The sequence below is a fragment of the Mesoplodon mirus genome (genome assembly GCF_964341445.2).
Source record: "Mesoplodon mirus genome assembly, chromosome: 7".
NCBI lineage: Eukaryota > Metazoa > Chordata > Mammalia > Artiodactyla > Ziphiidae > Mesoplodon > Mesoplodon mirus.
Window position 1 is genome coordinate 132,264,906 of NC_138983.1, and position 24,634 is coordinate 132,289,539.

The 24,634-nt window shown below is 47.7% G+C and overlaps 2 protein-coding genes across 5 annotated transcripts in view; one reads left to right on the forward strand and one right to left on the reverse strand.

Moving 5' to 3' along the window:
* The window catches only part of SLC37A2 (solute carrier family 37 member 2), a 38,560-nt gene extending 31,163 nt beyond the window's left edge, over positions 1-7,397 (forward strand). For both annotated transcript variants that reach the window (XM_082628511.1, XM_082628510.1), the window contains one exon: positions 1,621-7,397. In XM_082628511.1, coding sequence (XP_082484637.1) covers positions 1,621-1,636 — 16 coding nt within the window. In that variant the 3' untranslated portion in view covers positions 1,637-7,397. The remainder of the gene's footprint in view (positions 1-1,620) is intronic.
* Positions 1-24,098, reverse strand: part of TMEM218 (transmembrane protein 218) — a 28,266-nt gene extending 4,168 nt beyond the window's left edge. Inside the window, exons 1-4 of one of the 3 annotated variants that reach the window (XM_082628513.1) lie at positions 23,998-24,071; positions 13,909-14,124; positions 12,757-12,859; positions 7,505-9,418 (exon numbers count right to left, since the gene is read on the reverse strand). In XM_082628513.1, the coding sequence (XP_082484639.1) occupies positions 9,284-9,418; positions 12,757-12,859; positions 13,909-14,018 (348 nt within the window). In that variant the 5' untranslated portion in view covers positions 14,019-14,124; positions 23,998-24,071 and the 3' untranslated portion in view covers positions 7,505-9,283. Of the gene's footprint in view, positions 1-7,504; positions 9,419-12,203; positions 12,308-12,756; positions 12,860-13,908; positions 14,125-23,995 lie in introns of those variants that run through there. The other 2 variants (XM_082628515.1, XM_082628514.1) reach the window with 2 other exon arrangements.
* Between the last annotated feature and the right edge of the window lie 536 nt (positions 24,099-24,634).

A 24,634-nucleotide genomic window follows, 5' to 3' on the forward strand; every position in this document is an offset into this window, starting at 1 on the left:
TCTCCATAGCTCTAGTGTGGCCCTAACCCACGCGCGGTAGTATTTTCCTCAAGTCCTGTGACTTTTGTGAGTATCTTCTTCACGTCTGTAACTACTGTGGCCTTAGAGCGCATGCCAAGCCTCTGTCCTCCGGTGCGATTTTTCTGACTTTCGCTTTTTTCTTGGGGGCCAGTTCCAAAGACTCTGAGTCTGGACGGAGTGTGGTGCTTGGGAAGTGTTTCCTAAGGGGCCGGAGCTGCTGTGAAGGTCGGCAGCCTCTCCTCCTTAGGGAGAGCGATAGGGCTTTGGACGTAGACCCCAGGACAGGGGGGGGCAGCCTCCAGGGAAATCGTTTTCCCTCTGAACTTGGACTCTGAGCCGTCTGTGCCTCCCGAAGTTCAGAAACCAAGGGCATCTGGCCCCTCTGCCTGGGGTGTGCGGACAAAAGCAGCTACCAAGCAAAGCCTCTGGAGCAAAACCCAAAGCTGGCCTGCTGTGCTCTCTGCCTGTTGCCCAGTGGTGGCGGGTGTGGAGGCTGCACAGATAGGCCCGTGGCTAAGGCAGGGCGCTAGAGGCTGGGCTGCGCGGCTGGTGCTGGGGTTGGCAACGTTCTCTCGTGGCCTTTCTGGCTCTCCTTAGGAAGCTCTTGCTAATGAGAAGCTGCCGGAGCGATGGACCTGGTCTGGATGGTAAATGTGAGGAAGAGCCCACTGGGGTCATGGTAAACAGCACCGTATCTGGGGAAGAACTTCCCTTTGAGGAAGGCATCGTCCGGGTTCGGGGGAGAAGAATGCAGGGCAGGAGGCATTAACGGAGTCTGTGCCCTGCCCTGCCCTGGAGGGGGAGCAGTGGATGGCACCTCACGTGACCAGTACTCCTTCCACCTGCTGTCCCCCGGCCAGGCCTGGGGGGACGTTGGGAGGAGAGGAAGTGATGCAGAAAGGGAAAAGAATGAGTGCCTAGTAAGCGTCTGCTCTGGGCGTGAGCTGAGCCTGTGTGTAGCTGTACTGGCTTCCCTCTCAGCAGCCTTGAGAGGTAGATGTTCTCCTTAGAGGTGAGAGAACAGAGGCTTGGAACTCATGGAACATACCTCAGGCCTTTAGCTAGGCCCAGCAGAGCCTGAGTGTGACCCCAGGTGTGCGGGGTTGGCTTCTCTCTGCATCCTCAGCGGGTCCTTCTCTGAGGAAGGCCTGTGTGGGAGAAGCAGAGTCACTTGCTTGGGCAGAGGGAGCCCGGGGCTTGAAACCAGAAATGCTGGACAATCCTGACTTCTCTGCTCACCTGCTTCTGTAGAGCCTTGGGCACCTTCTCTGAATGTCCGCGTCCTTGTGTGTCAAATGGGGATGCTCGTTTCTAAATACCTGATAGGGCTGATCTCAGGCTGCGACTAGCTGGGTATGTGGTACTGCTTTGCAGAGTGGTCAAACGCAGTACAGACATTGTAAGGTTTTTCACATTATTCTGGCTTGGTGTTCCCTGCTTGCTGAAGAGGTGACAGGGAGCCCTAATTATAGCGAACGGGATGAAAGGCGATTATTAAGGGACCCTCGGGACCTGCCTTCCCCGTCCCCACCATTGGGGCAGGAGCTTGTTAACCCCTGTCTCACTTTCTCTTCCATTGCCTCTCTGCTCCTCACTCAGGTATAGAGAAATGTGAGGACCCGATCGCAGCAGAAACCTGGAGGGCCCTCGCCGGGTCCCACAGTGCCCCCCACCAGATGGCTGAGGCAAAGCCTCCGGGCCCAACACCAGCCAGCCCAGCCCACGAGGCTTCCATGGGCTAGGAGACTCTCCACCGGAAGGGGACCACCAAGCTTGAGGCCACGGAAGACTCAAGGGCCTTGTTGGAGGACAGAGGGGACGTAAAGTGCCCACTGAACTAAGGCACCTTGAGACCAAAAACTGAGGGGGCAGCTCCGTGTGATCAAGGGACCAGTTTAGTATAGGGTCACTTACAGGGTGGGATCGGGCTCGGGCTCAGGTGGACGGCGGTCTGGGAGCGCTCCACACCACCAAGGGGCCATCAGGACAGTTTTATAGTTAACCTGGGGCAGGGGGGTGGGTACTTGGAAACAGGACATGCATTCTTAAGATTTAGGAATGGGTAACCAGTCTCGTGGCTGCCGGGAATACGTCAGGGGAGGTTTATCATCATTGTTTGGGGACTAACAGAGCATAGAGGCTGCCTGGTCCTAAAGATTATTAAACAATATCTATTAACTACAAAGCCCTTGATGACAGACAAGTGATTTACCACACAGTATACGGTCCTGGCCAGGGAGGCAGAAGGAGAGGAGGAACTGTAAAGGCCCCGAAGGCGTCAGTTGCGCTGACAGCGATAAAGGCCTGAGCTCTGGAGGCCGCCAGTGGAAGGGATCAGGGCTAAGTGGTGTCTGCATTTTGGTACAAGAAGGCATATGCTCAGACTCCTCCTTGTTCAGATTCCAAGACAGAAGGCAGAGGTCCAGCAGGGCCAAGGCCTGGAAAAAGCGCGTCTCTCCTTCTCACGTTAAACGTGAACCTCTGTAATCAGCCTGTACCTAGAAGTGGCTATTTCAGAGCCACCCGGCCTCTCTTTGTCCCTTTGTCCACAAGCCAGTTTTCTCCGTGTGTTTCCCCACGTTGGCACTCCTCCATCTACCCTCCATTTGATCCTGTTTCTAACTCCTGACCCATTTTGATTAAAGCATTATTGCCGTATCCTCCAGGGCAGGACTAGGGAAAGGCAGGGGAAGCGTCACTCCCGACTGTGAGGGCCCCTTGCCTGCTCTCATCCCAGCCCCCTGTGTCCCCAGGGAAGATGGCTTGTCAGGGCAGTGCTGTAGGGGAAGGGTGGGGCGGAGGGCATGACCAAGGTACCAGTCATGTTATTAAATATTTTGATAATGAAATGCCAGTGGTTACCGAGTGCTCACTGTTTGCCAGCTGTGCTCTAGGAATGGAGTAGGTAGTGGACACAGAAAAAGGACTGACAGCCTAAGCACAGGCACTGGGGTGACGTGACTAGCAAGGTGGGAGGGTGCTGCTGGCTTCGTTCAGGCAGCTGTTACGTGTGCAGCTCGCAGCCCCCCTGCAGCTGGCCTCCTCTCCCGCGTGTTCTGGCCGCCCCAAACCCTTGGATCTGCCAGAACTTGGCATTTCTGTCTGCCCTCTGAAGCTGCCCATTAGCCCAGATACAGATGTCGCCAGCTGTGCCCGTGCTCGTCCTGTCAGGGCTCACGTGGGCCGCTGGGGCAGCGTCCCAGGGCCACAGGGTGGTGTGCTGGGGAGCTGGCAACTGGCGTGCCCAGAGGAGGCAGTCGTGAGGACACTGAGGACCCGCGGGCGAGCCTGTGGGCAGTTCATGGGCTGGATACAAATCCCTCCACGCTGAGACAGGTTATACACACGCCAATGGTGACAAATAGCAAGTCTCAAAAGTGCCCAGAGACCCACTCTGGCTTTAAAAGCAGGAGCCAGTGGGATGTCCAAGTCCTCAGGCCCCCAGGGCAGAGCTGCAGCTCAGGTTCAAGAATGCGTCTCTCAAGATCAGGTTTACCTGGGGCTTCCCTGGTGGCGCAGTGGTTAAGAATCCGCCTGCCATTGCAGGGGATACGGGTTCCAGCCCTGGTCTGGGAAGATCCCACATGCAATGGAGCAACTAAGCCCGTGCGCCACAACGACTGAGCCAGCGTGCCTAGAGCCCGTGCTCCGCAACAAGAGAGGTCACGCACTGCAATGAAGAGTAGCCCCCGCTCACCGCAACTAGAGAAAGCGTGCGCAGCAACAAAGACCCAACGGAGCCAAAAATAAATAAAACAAAACAATAAGATCAGGTTTACCTGCCAGCAGCACTCAGGGAAGCCACTAGATGGCGCCATCATCCCACGGTAGAGCCCGTGCCTGGACTCCCTTTCTGCTTCCTGCAGGGAGACAGGCTCCCTCGCCCGCCCCCCCAGCCCCCAGCTTCTGGGGGTCTCTTACCACTGATGGCTTCGAGCCTTTTCCTCATTAGAAAACAGTAATAACGTTACCTCCCTCAGAGGATCGCTATGAATCAGGGAGACAAGTCAGTGTCAATGCACGCCCTGCCCTCAGGGGCTTGTTTAGTTAGGGGATAAGAAAGGAACAGGGAAACGTTTAAACGATGGGAGAAAAAAAACCAGGGTGGGTGACTCAAGTTGAGAGACTTCACCGTCCACTCGTCCAGCCCTGAAGGGTCAGGGCTGGCAGGAGGGCAATCCCAGTGGCAATGGAGGAACAAATGTGACCATCCAGAAGGAAGAATGAACGGGAAGGAAGTGAAAACGGCCGCGTATCAAGCCCCTAAATGTGTTAGGCCCAGGGACTGGAAAGTGAACAGACATTCTCTGGTGCCGGCGGCTCAGTGTGGCGCTAGGGAGATGCACAGGGCGTGTGGGAGCTCGGGGCCGGCCTCAGAAATGAAGGCTGGGTGTAGGTAGGCGTCTGGGGCCCCGGGCCGTGACATCGGTCCTTGCACACCTGGGTCCCAGGCCCAGGATCCCTGCCCCACAACCCCTCTCCTCAGCTCTGGGCACTGACTGTCCCTGGAGGCCCAGGACCTGCCCCCTCTCTGGGCCTCGGCACTCACTCGGGGCTAATGCACGAGCATTACGTTAATTAGTTATTCATTTAATTTAACTTCACATTTGGTCTCCATCAAGCTTAAAGTGCTCCTCTCTCTAGATGTTACAGTAACGCTTGTAATTAAAAAGCAATAACTCTTTGCATGTCTCCTTTAGAGATGCGTTGGGAGGCTGGGCTAGTGAGGGGGTGGGGAGAAGCCAAGAAAAGCAAAGCAGGTCTTGGTGGAGCTCAGCAGTGGGAGGCGGCCACCGTGAGTGAAGTCGGGGAAGTTATCAACACATCACGGGTGTCGGGTGGGCACCCTGAGAACTGGAGAGTGGCACTGGAGCTAAGGGGGCGGGCCTCATGCATGAAGGCGTGGGGTACGGAGACGATGGAAGAGGGAAGGTAGAGGGAGGCGGTCCTTAGAGGCGGAAGAGGGGCCGGATATGCTGGGGTAGGCAGAACAATGCCCCTCCTCCAGAGGGGTCCACAGCCTAACTCCCAGGACCGGTGAATGCTATCTTACATGGCAAATGAGACTTGGCAGACGTGGTTAAGGACCTCGAGATGGGGAGACTATTTTGGATTGTCAGGGGTGGGCCCAATGTAATCACAACGGCTCCTTACAAATCAGAGGGGGAGGCCAGAGTGTCAGGTATCAGATTAGAAGATGCTGGCTTAAAAAAAAAATTTTTTTTAATTTTTAAATTTAAAATTTTTGGCTGCCACCGAGTGACGTGGCGGGATCTTAGTTCCCCCGACCAGAGACTGAACCTGTGTCCTCAGGTTCAGTGAAAGCGGCGAGTCCTAACCACTGCACTGTCAGAAGATGCTGGCTTAGAAGATGGATGCAGGGCCAAGGAATATGGGCAGCCTCCAGAGGCTGGAAAAGGCAAGGAAACAGGATTCTCCCCTAGAGCCTCCAAAACCTTGATTTTAGCCTCGTGAAACCCATTCTAGATTTCTGACCTCCAGAACTATAAGATAATACATTGGTATTCTTCTAAACTGCTGTTTGTGGTAATTTGTTATAGCAGCAATAGGAAACTATTACATGTTCCCAGTGTAAAATGGGGCCAACATCAATATGAAGACGGCAAGACCAAAGAAATCTGCAAAGATTTAAAAAATAAAAAAAGTGGAGAGGATGGCCATGGAGCATTTGGATACCATATAAATGCCACATGTGTAACTACCCCGAGTTCCCTGAAGGCAGGACCTGGGCTAAATGTACACCCTTTACAATATCCAATGTGTGTGAGGAAAACCAGAAAAATGAACTTTCTCATTCCGTCTGTGGTGCCGGGCCCCAGCTTTGATCCTTGCTGTCATTTCTTAGGTCCCAGGAAACTGAGGCAGGAGGGTGTGTGTTGAGCGGGCTGGGAGTGGGGGACTGGGAAATATTTTTTTTTTCCTTGAGTAAACAGCAACCAACGTGGCCTGCTAGAGACAGAGATGGAGAAACAAACACACATTCTTGGCTTGTGGCTCTGATTCTTCCACTGGCACCTCTGAAAACCAACCCAAGTACCAAACTTTCTGGGCAGACAGTGCTGAAGAGAGAGCTTGCCGCGTATATCCTTGATACTCAGTCCACAAGCCACTCCCCCGGTATCTCTAAGCAAAGCCTCACAGCACAGAGAATGCCCCCCCCCCAAAACCAGACGTGATCAGTGAGCTGTCCCTGAGGTCCACGTGGCTTCTAACCGTATTGCCCTGGATTCCTGGCCAATTCCTAAGATTCTGGATTTTCCTCTAGACTCAACTGCTTCTCCTTGGTATTCCTTGGTCCCTCCTTTTCCTTTGTTTTCATCTTATGGAGCAACATGATGTAAGGAAGTGAAGAACTGAGGCTGCCTGAGTTCAGGTCCTGAGTCCTGTTTAACCCCTAGCTGAGTGACCTCAAGCAAACCACTTCACCCCTCTGTGCCTGTTCCCTGTCTGTGAAATGGGGGTATTAAGAGCACTTATTTCACAGGGTTGCTATAAGGATTACATAAGTTAATACTTAAGAAGGCACTTAGAAAAGTGCCTCGTACGTGTTTGCTCAATACGATAAAAATTGTGATTTCAGCAAGTGAAGAATAGAATATTCCGAAGTATTGCACTGGAAATAGAGATGAAAGATTGAACTCTATGGACTACAGCATCCCTTCCAATCCTGAGTTTTTATGCTCCTGTGAGATAATCAGCACTTCTCCAGATTCATTTCCATGCAGTTCCCATTCCCATGTCTGGAAACTTGCTCCTATGAAGCTTTATGCCAAGAAGTCATGATAAAATGTTTTTTATTTGTACTATAAATGTTAATTAGGAATTCTTTAATGAAACGTTTACCTTTTTTGGATATGGGTCAGGGAATGGTGGGTACAAATAGCTAAGAAATAGTGTTAGCCAATGTAAAAATAAGGAGTTGTTTGAAAGCCAAAACGGATCCTTAAAACCATCTGAGAAATGAAATGTCAGGATCCCGATGCAAAGTGTCAGCCTCACTACTGACAAGCTGGGCAACTTTTTAAACCCCTGTATCTCTCTGCCTGTCTCTCATCTGTGAAATAACTGCAGCAGGTTTCTTTACACATGAATAAAAATCAAAGCAAAACAAAACCCTTCAACTGCAGCAGCAACAGGATAGAGCTGACAGAAAACTTTATGTCTTAGAGAACAGATCAAGAAATGGATTACTTTATGTTAGAATAAAAACATTTAAAAATGATTTGGATGCCTTCATCCCAGGATGGAGTGAGGAAGACAGCCTGGATGCCTCAGAGCCTCATTCTGGGATGGATTTACTCCACCAGGACTGTGCTTCACACCCAGGGGGAGCACAGTCAATGCTGAGTGAGTGCCGACACCTGCTGTGTGCAGCTTGCATGAATGGCAGTGCACTCCCTAGCAACTGAACCGCGTACAATAACTCTGATGAATTCTTAGATTAAATATCCGATACCATGCATCAGGAAAGAATGTTAGCTTTACTTCTGTTTTACCAGTGAGAAATAAAAGGAACTTGTCAAAAAAATTACCGAGTGTGTTCTGCCGGCTCGCGACAGCGCCACCTAGTGGATCAGAGACACGTCTCCGCTGTGAACGTTGTGGCGTCCTGCTGATGCGGTTTTTGTCAGGATGCAATTTCAAGAGGCTGTGACATAACCTGTCTTCTTATATAGAAGCCCTGATTCACTCTCCCCTCCCCCCCGCTCCCACACAGTGGGTTCACCACAGTCTCTTTGCTGCGGGATCCCCTCTGGGTGGTACCACCTGCGCTAAGGCCATTGATCACAGAAGGGTGAAAGGGACCCTGAGATGATCTGTTTGAATTTAAGGGATGCCCTCTAAGCCCTGTCCCCAGGAAGGCCGTGAGCACAACGGGTGCCTTATTAGCCATTGATTATCGGGGTCCCCCATGTAGAACTCAGTGAAATTTATTTTGTGCCCTCCCAGACTTCTACTCCTTATCCCAACCCTGTGAGGGTTGTTTTCAGGGTTGGACATGACTTCTTGGCATATGAAGGTAGAAGGTGACCCATCATTCATGTCACCACTGCTGGTAGTTACAGGATCTACAGAAGGCAGCCTGAGCTAAAATACCCTTTGTACGAAGCATATTTTTGCCCTTAACACACAAGCCTGTCATTTACATCTGTGTAAAAAAATATATATATATAGATTAGTGTACTACTGGCATATAGCATGTACTCAGTCAAAGTTCTTTTTCCAACTTGTTTTCTGGTTCTTAATTTTAAGCCAGAAAGTCCTTCTTCAAATAGCTCTAGGGAGCCAGGATGAGACTTCCAAAATGGAACCAGCCTAGAGCCCCTCTAGTTACTAAGAAATTTCACTTGGTCTGGGGGCTTAGGTACAAAGTTATACCTAAGCCTGGGCATATACATTCCTCACCAGCTTTGGAGAAAGAGCTACGAAGACGAAAGAGATGACAGTAACCCCAAATGGACTCTTATGGTAACCAAATAAGGGAAGAAAGGCCGCCGAATCCCAGAAGCAAAAGAATCCGGAGAACAGAGCAGCAGGACACACAACTGACATCTCCATACCCTGCCTCTAATCCCCGAGGAAACCTGAAATATAGAAATGCTGGATTTAGAAGGCTGCGGCCAGGAGTTCGAGGTGAAAGCCAGTCCTTTAGCTGCTGTTGCTTGCTTTCTTGGAGCAGCGGGAAGTGACACCATGGCCTTTGTGGAGCCCGGTGTCATGACATGCGGAGTGCTCCATAACCGGCACCTGGATGTGTCTCCAGGTCATGACACTGAAATAACCTTTTGAACTTTGATTGTCTTTCTTTCCCAAATGATCTTGACCTCGTAACTAACAATTTTTCATAGCATCAAAAAGGACCAAGTTCTTCCATCTATTTGACAGCAGAAGCCAAAGTGCCCCCTTTCCCAAAATTCATTTACTGAAGTCTTCATTGAAAACCTAGTCTAAGCAGATCCTGTTGCTATTTCCTTTTCAAAAGAGATGGAAAATCTGAGATGCAGGTGCTAAGAAGACGGCAATATCCCTCTTAAGCTGGTGAGAATCTCTCCCCAGGGGCAATTTTGCAACCCTATTTCTGGAAGCCAGGACTCAAGGGATTTGTCTTAGTGATGAAGAGATGATCCTCTGATCTTAAGGCGGGAAGGCTGTCAAAACAAGACTCCAAACAGTACCTTTCTGCTCATCAGTGACATCAAAGCGAGGGAAAGAACAGGGTCTTGGTTTTCCTGAAGATGGCTCAGTAGGACCGCAGTGGTTTGGCATAGATTGGCTCCAGGATGTGATGGATTAGAACCAAGAAAAGGCTCCCAAGGAAGACAAGAGTGAGGAAAGCCAACAGGACATAGCGGCCAATGAAAAAGGCATCTACAATCTGGAGAAAGAAACATCAAAAACGAAATTACTGTCACTTCCGCACCCTGGCTGTGCTCAACTGTAATCTCTGATGAATGGGCCCAGAGTCCGTCCATATTTGTAACTTAGAGTAACATCCTGCCCTGAGTCCACCCTGCAAATGGATAAGAAAGAACCTTTTTCTCAACGTGCTGAGCCAGAAATACAAGATAAAGAGAGGCTTAATGAAGTCCAGGGAACAAATGGCTCCATGTAGGAGGTTCACAAACACTCTGAAGACCCTGGCCGAGTCCTTTTCTGTTCTGAAATCAGTTCTCTGAAAGAGTTAATGAGAAGCTTGCTTGCTTGGTCTCTGGAAGGCTCATTTGGTGGCTGTCAACTTTTCATCATGGAGAATTTTAAACATACATAAAGATACGACAGTATAATAAACACCACACACCCAGGACCCAAGCCCTCACAGCATCAACCCACTGCCAACTCAGGAGACGTCATTTTCAAAATGAAAAGGTGACTCTAAAACTTTCATCAGAAGAGTTCTGAACCCTAACATTCGTAACCCAGCATCCCAAGGGTTGGGGGAAATAGCCGTTTTCCTGAGATACTGAAACACGAAGAGGAGAGATAACTTGCCCCAATTCGTACAGTTGGCTGCTTGGCAACCAGTCGTACTTGAGGCCCCGAAGCTGCTGGTCTTTGCTGACAGAAACCTATGATTGGTATTGGCCCTACCTGTTGTCTACTGTTCACAGCCCGAGCTCTGTTTTCCGCAGATCCAAATGGTGCTGCTTAAGTCCGGGCAGGAAAAAGCAGTTTAATCTACAGACTTAAGGGAGCAGCAGCACAAACCATGTGACTGGGGACTTCACAACTTCCGGAAGCTTTCAGAACCCAGTACCTGAAGAGAACCCAAAATACCTGAAGGGCAACTGTGGTCGACACAATAGTGGCCCTAAAATGTCCACATCCTCATCTCCAGAAAGTCTGAATATGTTAAATTACATGACAAAGGAGAATTAAGGTTGTAGATGGAATTAAGGTTGCTACTCAGCTGACCTTAAAATAGGGAGATTGGCCTGAACTGTCCACTACAGGTGGCCCAGTGTAATCACAAGGGTCCGTAGAAGCGGTAGAGGGGTGCAAGAGAGAGGGTCAGAGGGAAAGATGTGAGGACGGGGGTAGAGTCAGAGAGACGTTACTTGCTGGCTCTGAAGATGGAGCAAGGGAACTGCAAGCCGAGGGGGGCCTCCAGAAGCAGGAAGGGGCAAGGAAACATTCTTCCGCAGAACCTCCAGAAAGGAAGACAGCCCTGCCAACCCCTTGATTTTAGCCCAGTGAGGCTGATTTGGGGCTTCTAACCTACGGAACTATATAAGATAGTAAATTTGTGTTGCAAGCCACTAATTTCGTGGTAATTTGTTACAGCAGCAGTAGGTAACTAATACAGTGGCGATACACAAAGCACCTGTCAAGTCCGAGCTCTGCTGTGATCACTGAGTTCCAAAGACACCAAGAAGGAAAGGGCTGCTCCAGAGATTACCCTGACAGCCAACTTACAACAAAGGTCAGCTTGACGAAACAGCTTTAACATAACTTTGACCTTGGCTCCAGGACTGAACAAGTCTCTCGCGAGCTGCATGTTTGCTGGTTCGACAGAGTTCACTTTTTAATTAGCCAATTAGCAGGCCTTGGGTGAGGAAGGCCCAGGCCATGTATTATTGATACAGTATTGAGCCAAGCTGCTGAAGGGGCTGGTGCTCAAAACCCGAAAATGAGATCCTGCTGGCCATGCTGACGAACATATTTTGCTCAAAGCCCATTCTGCTCTCCTGGGTCTGAAACTCATATGACAGAGGAAAGAGGGATTGATTTCAAAACAGTGTTTGCTCTGTGCCCTTCTTCCAATGTTCACATCCGCAGCAATCCAGAAATACGCAGCCTTCATCGCTCTCCCCATTTTAGACAGGAAAACCAGGGTGGGAGTCTGCGCCCCAGCTCACACGCACAGTCCTGACTCAGTCAGAGTGGTTTCCAAATGTTGACCAAAAAGAACCTGGCATGTATGAAAATAATTCCTCAGTTTTGTGTGGTAAGTATTATTTCCCTTGGAATTTTCAGAACGAATTTCCTCCCCTTTGCCATGGTCAGTGCTAGATAGAACTGGAAGTGTGTGCCGATTTTAGTTCAGGAGTTATATCATTTTGTGTAGTCTCGTGTCTATTGTCAAAATAGTCACCTCTGCACTTGCTGCAAAGGCCCCCAATATTCTGTGGAGTCCCCAACAATGAAGGTTTTGAAGACAGACCTCAGCTTGAATCCTTGCTCTGCCTTTTCCTATACATGTATGACCTTGGGCAAGTGACCCTAACCCCTTCCGGCCTCGGCATCCTTACCTATGAACTGGGGACACTAACATCACCTGTGTCGTACCACTTAGGGTTGTCCTGAGGTTTAAATGAGAGCTTGTAAATAAAAGGCTTAGCACAGGACCTGGCACACAGTGATGCCTTAAAAAAACGTTAGCTATTCTCACCGTGACAGCTTCAAAATTAAAACAGAGGAAAGAAGCTGCTTGAAAAAGTAACGGGACACAGGAAGTCAACCCTGTGATCCAGATCGTAGGGGCCTGAGACCAGCTCTGTATGGTAAAGCCAGAGCCCCCGTCAGGAATGAACCAGAATGGGTGGGGTCTAGGAGAGATGATAAAAATCCACGTAGACAGGTAGGTGCTGGGAGATGTGGTTCTAGAAAACGAGGACCAAAGGGGCCTCCCCAACGGCTGTTAGTATTAAACGCACCAACCTCTACAACTTCCGCTTTCCAGAGAAGTGCCCCTCCTTCCTCACTGCTCTTCTCTATGGAAAGTGCTCCCTCCATGCCACAAGTGGAAAAACGCAAACACACGGAGCTGAAAAAGCATGCCGTTCAGCACCTGAGAGCCCTGCCTAAGTGCTGCCCGGGATGTGAGTTTCTGAGCCAAGGCCAGCGGGAGTGGGAGCCTCTTAACTCAGGACAGGCTCTTCCCGCAGGTCTGCTCGGCTCCGGCCCTCACGCCACGAGGTGGCTTCTGGGCTCACGGCTCGTTCCACCTGATGCAAACTGGAGATGAGAACAGATTAGGCAAATAGCTGTTCGGGGGTGTCGCAAGGGGGCATCGGAAGAACTGTCTCTTCCTGGGGGAGGGGGGAGGGGGTTAAAACTCCCTCTGAGCTCCCCCCATCCTGGTTTCAACTTTCCAATTTTTCTAACCCACTTCGGCCCTCCTGGCATCAGGGACCATGTGGGGCAGGATGGAGGCCCAGAGCAAGAGAAAGAAGAGACACAACTCAGGATGCAAAACAAAACCCATGGTCTTACCTTCATCTCAGGCTCCGGGGCTGGGAATTCACTGGCTCGGGGGAAGAGCAACAGCGGTGCCGTGATGATCAGAGCGCCGAGGAGCACGAAAATGACGGAGAACCTGGGAGTGAAAGACGGAGGGTTAAAAGCACTGTTCCGTCTCCTCTCTAATCAGCTAGGCCGGGACTGGCTCTTCCCTGGGCGGATATCCAGTTTCAGTCCATTAACAGGGCCCAGTGTGCTGCCCACACCGCCCAGGGAATTTAGAAATGTTTTCCCCTTCATCCCCAACCCTTCTTCCCAGACAGGTACCAGCGGGATGCGTTCCTGTTTCTTCCTGGGAACTCCAAATTCCTAAGAGTGGGACTTGGTAGCTTTTACCTTTGCCTCTGCGCGGTCATGATCAGGAAAAAGCGAAGCGGCCCCTCCCCCCAGTGCTGTGTTTTAAACCAGAAAACTTTAGTAAATGATGTAACTTGCTGATTTGTACCTACACTGTCTGGCCAGGGAGTGTGACTCCATGGTGACGTTAGAGTCAGTTTATGGCCTGATTCTTTCTGAAATCAATGCCGGCCCAAGTCACCTACGACTCTTCAGCGTCCCAGGGCCCAGGTCTGGAGTCTTAGGGGCTGGACCCAGTGGCTGCTGTGAATCTCAACAATTAAGAAACACGCACACATACAACCCCAAGAAACTCAGTAGATTCTCTTTTCATCCCCTGTGTCCCCATCTCCGCAACACTGAGAGCGGACAGATACCCCTCCCCTTCTCCTCCCACCCCTGCTCCCGAGCATAAGGCAGTTGGTGTTTATGATGAGGTGAAAATGCAACGCATTCAAACTGCCAGTAATTACAACAATGAGCTCCAGAATTCTAAACGTTTCATGAGCGTCAGCGATTGCACTTCTTTTCTTTTCTTTTGCGGTACGCGGGCCTCTCACTGTTGTGGCCTCTCCCGTTGCGGAGCGCAGGCTCTGGACGCGCAGGCTCAGCGGCCATGGCTCACGGGCCCAGCCGCTCTGTGGCATGTGGGATCTTCCCGGACCGGGGCACGAACCCGTGTCCCCTGCATCGGCAGGCGGACTCTCAACCACTGCGCCACCAGGGAAGCCCCCGATTGCACTTCGAATTGCTTTTACCTGGGACTCCTGGCTGGAGAGGAGGCCTTACCTAGCTGTACCTGAGGCTCTGGATAGCAGCAGGCACAGCAGCAGCACCGACACCCAGAGCAGGGCGAGGATGAACACGCCAGCCCCCACGCCCAGCACGGTGCCAGCCATGCAGGGGGAGGCAGCTGGGAGCTGCAGGCCTGGACCCCCCGGCCCGATGAGCTGTCTGTCCCTGGTGCTGTGGGTACCGCCAGGCTTCCGTGCGCTCCTGGGTCTCCTGGTGGGCGGTCAGACAAACACAGAAAGTCCCAGTTCATTCTGGGGAATTTTTGATGATTGCTGTGGTAGGAGGATTCGTCAGTACAGGTCTTTGGGAATGTCAAGTGCCTTAATAGGAAATAAAAATTTAGAACCCAAACCTCTCTTTTTGGTGAGGACTGAGAAGCTGCTTTCTGCTCCATGTGGGTCACTTCAAATTCGGAATCTGAGTTTGTCTTCCCACAATCCACAAGCTGGATTCTCCCTTGATACAAAACCCTAACCGAGGGCTGTAAAAGGTACCAGGACCCGAGAGCTCCAGGGCCCACAAGAAGTCGTAGCTCTCGGGTTAAGCCTGTGGTGCGAGCTGTGACTCAGCAGGCAATCACAAGACAGAAACTCCTAATCCCTGGAGAAGAAGTGCCATCACTGTTTCTCAACGTTCACTTGTGCTAAGTACCTTACAAATATAGCTCATTCAATCATGGCAATAAGCTTCTGAGGTAGGTATTATATCCACGTTACAGAAGACGTAACTGAGGTACAATGTGATGGGATAGTATTAACAAACCCGGTGGCTTACAACAACAGACAGTTACACTCTCACAGTTCTGGAGGCCAGAATTCTGAAAGTAATGTGTCAGCCAGGTCACACTTTTTCCCAAAGGCTCTAAGAGAGAATTCTTCCTGCCTCTTCCAGCTCCTGGCGGCCCCAGGTGTTCCTTGGCTTGTGGCTGCATCACTGCAGTCTCTGCCTCCGTCTTCACGTGGCCTCCCCTGTGTCTCTGTCTTCTTCCTGTCCCATCTCTTATGGGGACACTTGTCATTGGATTGAGTTCCACCCAAATGATCCATCATGATCTCATCTCAAGATCCTTAACTTAATTGCATCTGCAAAGACCCATTTTCCAAATAAACCTGTCACATTCACAGGTTCCAGGGGTTAAGATGTAGCCATATCTTTCTTGGGGCCACCATTCAACCCACTCCAGGGTAACACCATATAGTACCTCCCCTGATTTTCCCTTTCAGTATCAGAGGCAAGCCTTAAGCAAACAATTTCCTCCTCAGGCTGATGAGTTTCTTTACCCTAATGGCTTAAATACCACAAAAATGATTACCTATGAGAATTTCTGTTATAAAGATATTGGAAAGTAAGTCCTAAGCATGAACTGCTAACCAACAAAACCCCACATATATTCACTCAACATTTATTTATTTATTTATTTATTTTATTTTTTTAGCCACACAGAGAGGCATGTGGGATCTTAGTTCCCCAACCAGGGATCGAACCCGTGTCCCCTGCATTGGAAGCATGGGGTGTTAACCACTGGACTGCCAGGGAAGTCCCAGTCAACATTTATTTTGCACCTACCTTGTAGAGCATTGCTACAAGCTGGGGATCACAAGATAAATAAGACATTTCTTCTAACAGAAGACCTATTGGAGAACACTGTTATGCGGACAACTTTCCATCTGATCAGTAGGAAAAACAAAGTGCAATGGGAATTGAGATGTGAGAAGGGCTTTACAGAGGAGGTGACTTTGCCTGGGCCCATTTGAGAGAGAACCATGGCCAGAGGACAGAGTAAGGGAGAGGTGGGCAGAGAGGCCTGGCAGCAGATGGGCGTGGCCCCCTTGCCCATTCTCCCCTCATTAGACACAGGGGTGTCGGGTGTCCTCACTCAATATGCCAAGGGTTTTCCCACCTCTGGGTCCTTGTGCCTGCTGTTTCCACTGCCTGGAATGAACCCCTGACCCCAAAGAAGCCGTCTACCATTTGCAGGGCTGGCTTCTCCTCATCCTTCTGACCCAGCTTTAAACACAGTGTCCGCAGAGAGGTCTTCCCTGATCATCCCAGCTAAAGAAACCCACATTCACTCTAGTTCCTTCAGAGCGCATTTCACAAACTGTAGTTCACATTTTGATTTATTGTTCACAGGTTTACTTTCTGTCTCTCCAGCTAGAATAGTAAACTCCAGTAGGGCAGAGACTTTGTATCTTGCTCACTACAGTCTCGCCGGTTCTTTTCTACAGAGGTTGTAAGTAATAGATATTTGTTGGATGAATACATGAAGCAGTGCTAACAAGCCCACAAAAGTCCAGTGAAGGAGTGATAGGATCGTATCTAATTTTAGAGAAAGATGACTGTGGCTTCTGGTCAATACGCTGGACAGAGCTGACACGGGAATTACCCCACACAACAGCAAACACATAGAAAGGCTTAATAAAATAGAATGAAAAGAATTTAATACACAGTGCAGCTTGAAAGCAATAAAGGGAAATCCTTAAGTGCTATAAACAAAAATGTAACTCAAAGCCTGGATAGTAAGCAGGGGCTGAGCCCAAAGACCTGCAGGGGTCCTGGAACCAGGTGCAAACCTTAGGAGTGGTCCTCTCCTCAACAGGTGAGGCCTCAGACCCAAAACACAGAGAACTAGAACTGAGAACAAGGTATAAAAATGGGCTCTGTAAGGGCTCAGCTGTCTTTGAAACAGGGACTAAAAAATTTGATGCTGACGTGGCTGGAAGAAAGCGGGCCAAGTACCTGAGCCCATGAGTGAAAACAGAACAACCCAAGAGAAATCTGCATCCCAATCCTTCACCACATGCGGGAGGGGGGTTCGGGTCACACTACCACTGAGGTGTGGGAATCCCAAGTAGTAAGAGTAACATGAAAACTACACTAACAATGAGAAGCCCATAGGATCCCAGCAGAGACAAACAGAAACCTCTCTGGAGGGAGGTCAGCATGCAAGGTTCCCACTGGAGTGAGTGTAAAATAGAGGTTTTCAGACATACAAAGACTGGAATGGAGTTCACCCCTCATAGATATACTTCACCAAGAAGGAAAATGAACTAAGAAAGAAGGTGTGAGATGTAAGGAGGAATGGTGAGAAAAATATTAATAAATACTGAGAGTAAAGACTTCTTTAATGATAAGGACTAATTTCTTGATGAGTTAAAAACAAGGAAGAACTAAAATATTTGTCGACAAGTGGAAGGTGAGAAAGGACAGCTCAAAGTTAAATCATTCCATAGTTATTATTTTGCTCTGAAGAGGTGAAAGTTAATGATTTTACCTATAGGCTTTGTTAAGCTAAATATGCATGTTAAGAAAACACACAGGTAAACGCCAGATAACATAAACAGGATGAATAACTTCCATACTAGTAGAGTGAGAAAAATAAAGGAAGAAAGCAGAAGGCAGGAGTGGAAAGAAACAAAGGAAAATACAGAATAAGACTGTAAAAATAAGCCCAAATATAACAGTAATCATAGTAAATGTAAGCAGATTACACTTGACTATTAAAAGAGATTCTTATATTAGATTTTTTTTCCGAACAGCTCTTTATAAAAGCTGTGCAGAAAGCATAATGAGAGAGAGGCTGAAAATAAAGAGAGTGAAAAAGACATACAAATCAAATACTACCAAAACAAAAAGAGGGGATAAGAGGAATTGCTCAATGGATACAGAGTTTCAGTTGTGCAAGATGAAAAAGTTCTAGAGATCTGTTACACAACGATGTGAATATACTTAACACTGCTGAACACTCAAAAATGGTTAAGGTAGTAAATTTTATATATATGTTTTTTACCACAATTACCATAAAAAAGAAAAAACAAAAAAACAAAATACAGTCTGGTAAAGCAATATCAGTATCAAGCAAAACAGAATGTAAAGCTTTGAAAAATATTAATAACGACAGTCACAAAAGGAATAATTTAACAAAAAAATACAACTTAAAACACGTGAACCTAAAACAAAGCCAAAACTGAATCACCGCAATAAATGGAAAAGCCCACAAATTTCGTGCAAGATTTTAATATACCTCTCTCAGAAACTGATAGATCAAGCAGCTAGGAATAAACACTTGACAAAGAGGATATACAAATGGCCAACAAATACGTGAAAAGGTGCCCAACTTCATTAGTCATCAGGAAACTGCAAATGAAAACCAAAATGCAGTACCTCTAGACACCTACCAGAATGGCTAAAATGAAAATGACAGATAACACCAAGTGTTGACAAAGATGTGGAGTAACTGGAACCCTCATACCCTGCTGGTGAGAGTCTACCAGTAGACTACCAGTAGTTGTTACTACCGCTTTGGAGACTCTTTGGTAATATCTACTAAAGCTGAATATACGTGAACCCTAGACTCAGCTCTTCTCTTCCTGGGTGTGTCCCCAACAGACACATACACATAAGTTCACTAAAAGACATGTACAGAAGTTCACCCCAGCCCTATTTGAAATAGTTAAAAACTGAAACAACATGGGCTTCCCTGGTGGCGCAGTGGTTGGGAGTCTGCCTGCCGATGCAGGGGATGCGGGTTCGTGCCCCGGTCCAGGAAGATCCCACATGCCGCAGAGCTCCTGGGCCTGTGAGCCATGGCCGCTGAGCCAGCGCGTCCAGAGCCTGTGCTCCGCAACGGGAGAGGCCACAGCAGTGAGAGGCCCGCGTACCGCAAAAAAAAAAAAAAAAAAACTGAAACAACCTAAATATCCATCAGTTGAATAGATAAAGTGTGGTATTATACATACAATCTCTTCATTCATACAATGGAATAGTAGAAAGCAGCAAAAATGAACAAACTACAACTATACCCAGCAATGTGGGTGAGTTTCGCAAATATTGAGTGTAAAAAGCTAAAGGCAAAAAGAGTTCATATTGTGTAATTCCACATATATAATGTTTAAAAACAGGTCAAACTAATTTTGGGGTTAGAAGTCAGGAGTGTGGTTACCTTGTAGAAAGTAGTGACTGGAGGGGATCTGAAGGGGGTTCTGGGGTGCTTATGAAATTTTGTTTCTTCATCTGGGTGTTGGTTACATGGCTTTGTTAATTCTGTTAAATTGTATCTATCTGTACACTTCTGATTTGCATATTTTTCGGTATGTGTGTTATACCTTTTTTTTTCTTTTTCCAAAAAAGTTTACTTCAAAGAAAGTCTGAAGAGACATACCAGACAAATGCACTATATGGGCCTTGTTTGGGTCCTGATTCAAACAAACCAACTATACAAAACATTTTATGAGATGACTGGGGAAATCTGAACAGTATCTGGATACTTGATGATATTAAGGAATTGCTGTTTATTTTTTAAATGAAAAATATTGTTTTTTTAAAAATGTGGGGACTTCCCTGGTGGCGCAGTGGTTGGGAATCCGCCTGCCAATGCAGGGGACACGGGTTCGAGCCCTGGTCCGGGAAAATCCCACATGCCATGGAGCAACTAAGCCCATGCACCATAACTCCTGAGCTTGCACTCTAGAGCCTGTGAGCCACAACTACTGAGCCCGCGTATTGCAACTGCTGAGGCCCTCCTGCTGCAACTACTGAAGCCAGTATGCCTAGAGCTCGTGCTCCGCAACAAGAGAGGCCACCGTAATGAGAAGTCCATGGACCACAACGAAAAGTAGCCTCCACTCGCTGCAACTGGAGAAAGCCCACGCGCAGCAACGAAGACCCAACGCAGCCATAAATAAATAAATAAATAAATAAATAAATAATGTGATGGTGTGGTTATATTGCTAAAAGATTATTTCTGATATACAGGTACACACACACACGCACACCAGAGATAAGAGAAACGATGTCTGGGGACTTAATAATTATTCAGGGGAGAGGAGAAGTTGGGGGCTAATATGAAACAAGGCTGGTCATGAGTTAACTGTTGAAGTTGGGTGGTGAATACATGAATGTTTGCTATACTATATTCTGTACTTCTGAATATATTTGAAACTTTTGCAATAAAAAATGTGTGTATGAATAAGTATATATGTATAAGTAGGAATAAATCCAACAAAAGATGTGAAGATTTTTATAGCAAAAATTATAAAATTTTATTTGAAGATACATATTTTTAAAAGGGCTGAATAGAGAAATAACCCATGTTCCTGAATGGATGGGATGGTTTAATACTGAAATATCCCAATTTTCCTTAATCTATCAGTTCAATGCAATTCTAACCAAAATCTCAAAGTAATTTTTTGTGCAACTTGAAAACTGATGCTAAATTCATATGGAAAAGCAAAAACCCAAGAATAGCGAAAACAATTTTGAGAACAGGATGGAAACTTGCCTTTCGTGTTACCAACTGCCGCAAGACACATTATAAAACCAAGGTAATTAAAACAGTGTGATAGTGGCATAAAGACATGTGAGCCAGTGGAATAAAACGGAGAACCCAGAAGCAGATCCGTGCATTTATGAGAACTTTGCACAAGCCAGAGTTGGCTTTATAGTCAGTGGGTAGAGGATTTCATAGATAGTGTTGGGACAAGTGATTATCCAATCAGAAAAGAATAAAACCAGATCTCTACTTTATATCATACACAGAAGCCAATTTTAAATGGAAAGTAATTCATAATAAAACAGCATATGTTTAAATATACAAATGTTCAGGCTGACTACACTAGAATACATAAGGAAGTAACGCACTCAGATGCTCGCACCTAAACTTAGAATCACCATGAACACAAAAGCTACAAATGCTGGCTGATGCAGGTGTGTTATATGGCAACTCAAATACCACGAGCTGGGCTGCCTTCAGGTACCGGGTTTTCTAGAGTGATGAACAACTCTCTTTTTTTTATTTGCGGTATGTGGCCTCTCACTGTTGTGGCCTCTCCCGTTGTGGAGCACAGGCTCCGGACGCGCAGGCTCAGAGGCCATGGCTCACGGGCCCAGCCGCTCCGTGGCATGTGGGATCCTCCCGGACTGGGGCACGAACCCGTGTCCCCTGCATCGGCAGGCGGACTCTCAACCACTGCGCCACCAGGGAAGCCCGAACAACTCTTGTTAAAAAGTTCCAAACCACAAATAAGTATACTTTCCCCTTGATTTACATTAGAGTTGCATTCCTGGAAATTTTACTATATTAAACTGTGCCAAAAAATACATTACGTTTATACAAAAAATGGAGTTAGGTTCTAGGCTCATATTATAAATGAGTATCCTGTGAGACCCTCAAAAGTTGTGCAGGAGGAAGGACAATTCTTTACTATGAGGGGCTGTCCAGTGTATTGCAGGACTTCTAGCGTCCCCAGACCTGCTTTGTAAACCCTGGTAGTGTCTCCAAAATCACAATAATAACCAGAGTTGCCCTCACGAATTCCAAAATGACCAAAGGGGCATTACCATCCCCTTAAAGAACCATGGGCCGGGGCTTCCCTGGTGGCGCAGTGGTTGAGAATCTGCCTGCCAATGCAAGGGACAGGGGTTCGAGCCCTGGTCTGGGAAGGTCCCACATGCTGCGGAGCAACTAGCCCCGTGAGCCACAAATACTGAGCCTGCGCGTCTGGAGCCTGTGCTCCGCAACGAGAGGCCCGTGCACCGCGATGAGGAGTGGCCCCCGCTTGCCACAACTAGAGAAAGCCCTCGCACAGAAACGAAGAGCCAACACAGCCATAAATAAATGAATAAATAAATAAATAAATAAAAATTTAAAAAAAAGAGTAAGACCATTTAAAAATAATAAAAAAAAAAAGAACCATGGTCCTAGATAAATTCTGGCATAAAGAGACATGTAGAAGGGTGTTCATAATAGCAAAACATCTGAAAAAATCTAAATGTCCATCAGTAAGGGAACATAAAGAGACATGTAGAAGGGTGTTCATAATAGCAAAACATCTGAAAAAATCTAAATGTCCATCAGTAAGGGAATGGGTATTATATACTCAGAATGAACACTTAAAATGAATGAACTTGAGCTAGACTTATTGATATGAACGTATCTCAAAAACAATATTGAGTCTAAAAGCAAGTTGCAAAATGAAGCCCACAGTACTATGCTACTTGTATCTTTAAAATTTTTAAAATACCTAAATAGTAATATACATATAGTCTATGAGCTACACATATACAGTAAACATAAACATGGGCATAAATGATGGAAAGCAATTTCAGAAGAGCGTTTGTCTCTGGGGAGGGAGGAAGGAAAGAGAATGAGCCCTGCTTAGAATCTGCAGGAATTAGGAGGTACTGACCCCAGTGCAGAAGCCGGCACTGGAGGGCTGCCTGCTGGGGGCCCGAGTGGTGTGGTTAACGGACGACAGTCGCTACGCGCTTTCAAATCACAGAAGCACGCAGGAAAAAGGGTGGAAGGGTGTAATCGGGATACACTGATCCCCCTTTTCTGTCAGCGCGTTAACAGATGATGCCACATCGATGGCATTTTGGTAGCGTGACAATTGATTTTTCCCAGACTTGCATTTTATTTCATTATAAAGGTAGAGGCATTATCCTAATATTTTAAAATTCAAACCTTATTGAAGTGTTTAAAGTAGAAAAAAAGTGTGAAAGTTACCCCCCCCCGCCCAATTATCTTTGAAGGTTTGGAACAGCTATAAAGGAAAATGAAGAAGAATCCTCCAGAAGGGCAGTTCACTCCTGTAACCCACTGTTTTCTTTTTTCTTTCTTAAAGATTTATTTTTTATTGAGGTAACACTGGTTTACAACATTATATGTTTCATGTGTACAACATTATATTTCCACTTCTATATGCCCTACTGTGTGCTCACCACCAAAAAATTTAGTTTCCATCTGTCACCCTACATTTGATCCCCTTTACCCATTTTGCACCCTCCCCGTCTCCCCCTCTGATAATCACTACTCTCTTCTCTGGATCTATGTCTTCTTTATGTTTGGTTTGGTTTGTTCATTTTTGTTTGTTTATTCCACGTATGAGTGAAATCATACGATATTTGTCTTTCTCCATCTGATTTACGCACTGGTAGGGACTTTGAGGATACAAAAGAAATGCGATATCACTCCTGCCTTAATAGCCTGTGGTTTGTTAACATCCACAGCACATGAAACAATTAGGAAACACTAAAGAAAGATATGACAATGTGCCAAACTTAACTTATAGTTAATTTCCCCCAAAGATAATACTACTACTACATATCTGCAGGAGCACTGTCGTCTTCAGAGCATTTCTTCACTTGTATTATTTGGGGGAAATATTGGTTTGGCTGGAGTTACTGTGGGTCTTCATGGTACAGCTAGAACTAATGCTGGGCCCGGGCATATGGGTAGGAATGGGAAAGGTGAAACAGAAATGGAAGGGGATCCACGGCGAGAAAATAGTTTGAACAAAGAGGGTGAGACAAGATTGGCCACTGAATATCCGGGGAATAATGTGGAGACTGGCCTCAGCCAGAGCAGAGGCAAATAATGGACATAACATTGTGTAGACCAACTGTTCAGGACCAGTTCTGGGCCTTTAATATTTTGGGGAAAGTGTTTAAAAGCTTGAGATTTGGAGTTAACCTTCTTATACTCCTAGTGATCAAACTGACTTTGGTTAAATTATAAATTAAGAATGGGGCATGACTGAGGAAGCACGGCAAACTTCTTACATCTTCCTGAATGGAGATAATGTTTTAGGTTTTCCGTCTCATAAGAAGGAGCCCTCCCCCAAAACCCAACTCGGTCCTCCCTTAACTGGGAGAAGGTATTAGTCTAATTTCCCCCGCCCTGTCGCAGATTCAAACTGGCGACAGGAAAACAGTGCCCACAGGTCTCATCTTCAGAATTTTCGCCCGCTACCCACCAGTAGTTGGGAGAGAGATTAAGGTTTCGGTCACAAGGTATTTCGAATCAGGCACTGACATTTCACTTTCTTAAGAGCATGAGAAATAAAGCATTCCTGCCTTTTCCGCCCCCAATTCAGCAATTATTGGCCGCCAGGCCTCGGGTCCAGATCGGCGGTGAGGGTAGCCTGAGAGGTCCCTGCACCGCCATCCGCCCACGCCTTCCTCTAGCCTCCTCAGCCCCATCCCCTGCCATTCTCTCCTCTCCGCGGCCACCCCCACTCATCTCACCTCCACCCCACCCCACCCCTCACCAGGCTCCCCATCTCCCGGGTCCCCTACTCACACCTCTCAGTCCGGCCTGTTTCAGCCCACAGGGGATTTGGTCTACTCAGGGCGAATCACAAGTGGGCTTTTATCCAGGCAATTCCGGATTCGCTAACCAGCGCCGCTCTCTCAACGCCCAAATTCCCCCTCATTTGCTTACAACCGCCGCGGCTCCAGGCAACGCGGAGCGTGGCGGGTGGGCACGTCGCCCTCCGTTACGCCCTCCGATTGGTCGGTGCCTGTTGGTCTTGGGACCGGTCTCATGTTCTATTGGATAGAGGCAGTCCTGGCTACCCACGCTCGCCCCACCCCGATGTCAATCACAGCGTCCCTAGGTAACCCACGGGACCATTGGTCAGTCTAGCCTGAGGGCGGGTTGTTGGGCGGAAGAGGTGCTTTCCCGGCTTTCCTCGCTGTTACCATGGAGACAGCACAGCAGGTCTGTGAGGCGGAGAGTCCAGGCCACCTCTTCCTCCATTCTAGACCTTAGTGCCTGTTCCGGAGTCTAATGGTCATCCCAGTTCCCGACCTACTGGCTCCGGCGGACCGCGGGATTTGGGGGCAAGTCAAATTAGGCCTCAGAGAGGGGGTCAGGCCCAGTCATTAAGGGTCCCTAACAAGCCTCCTGGAGAGAACCGAGTCCGAAGCACCTTGTAAT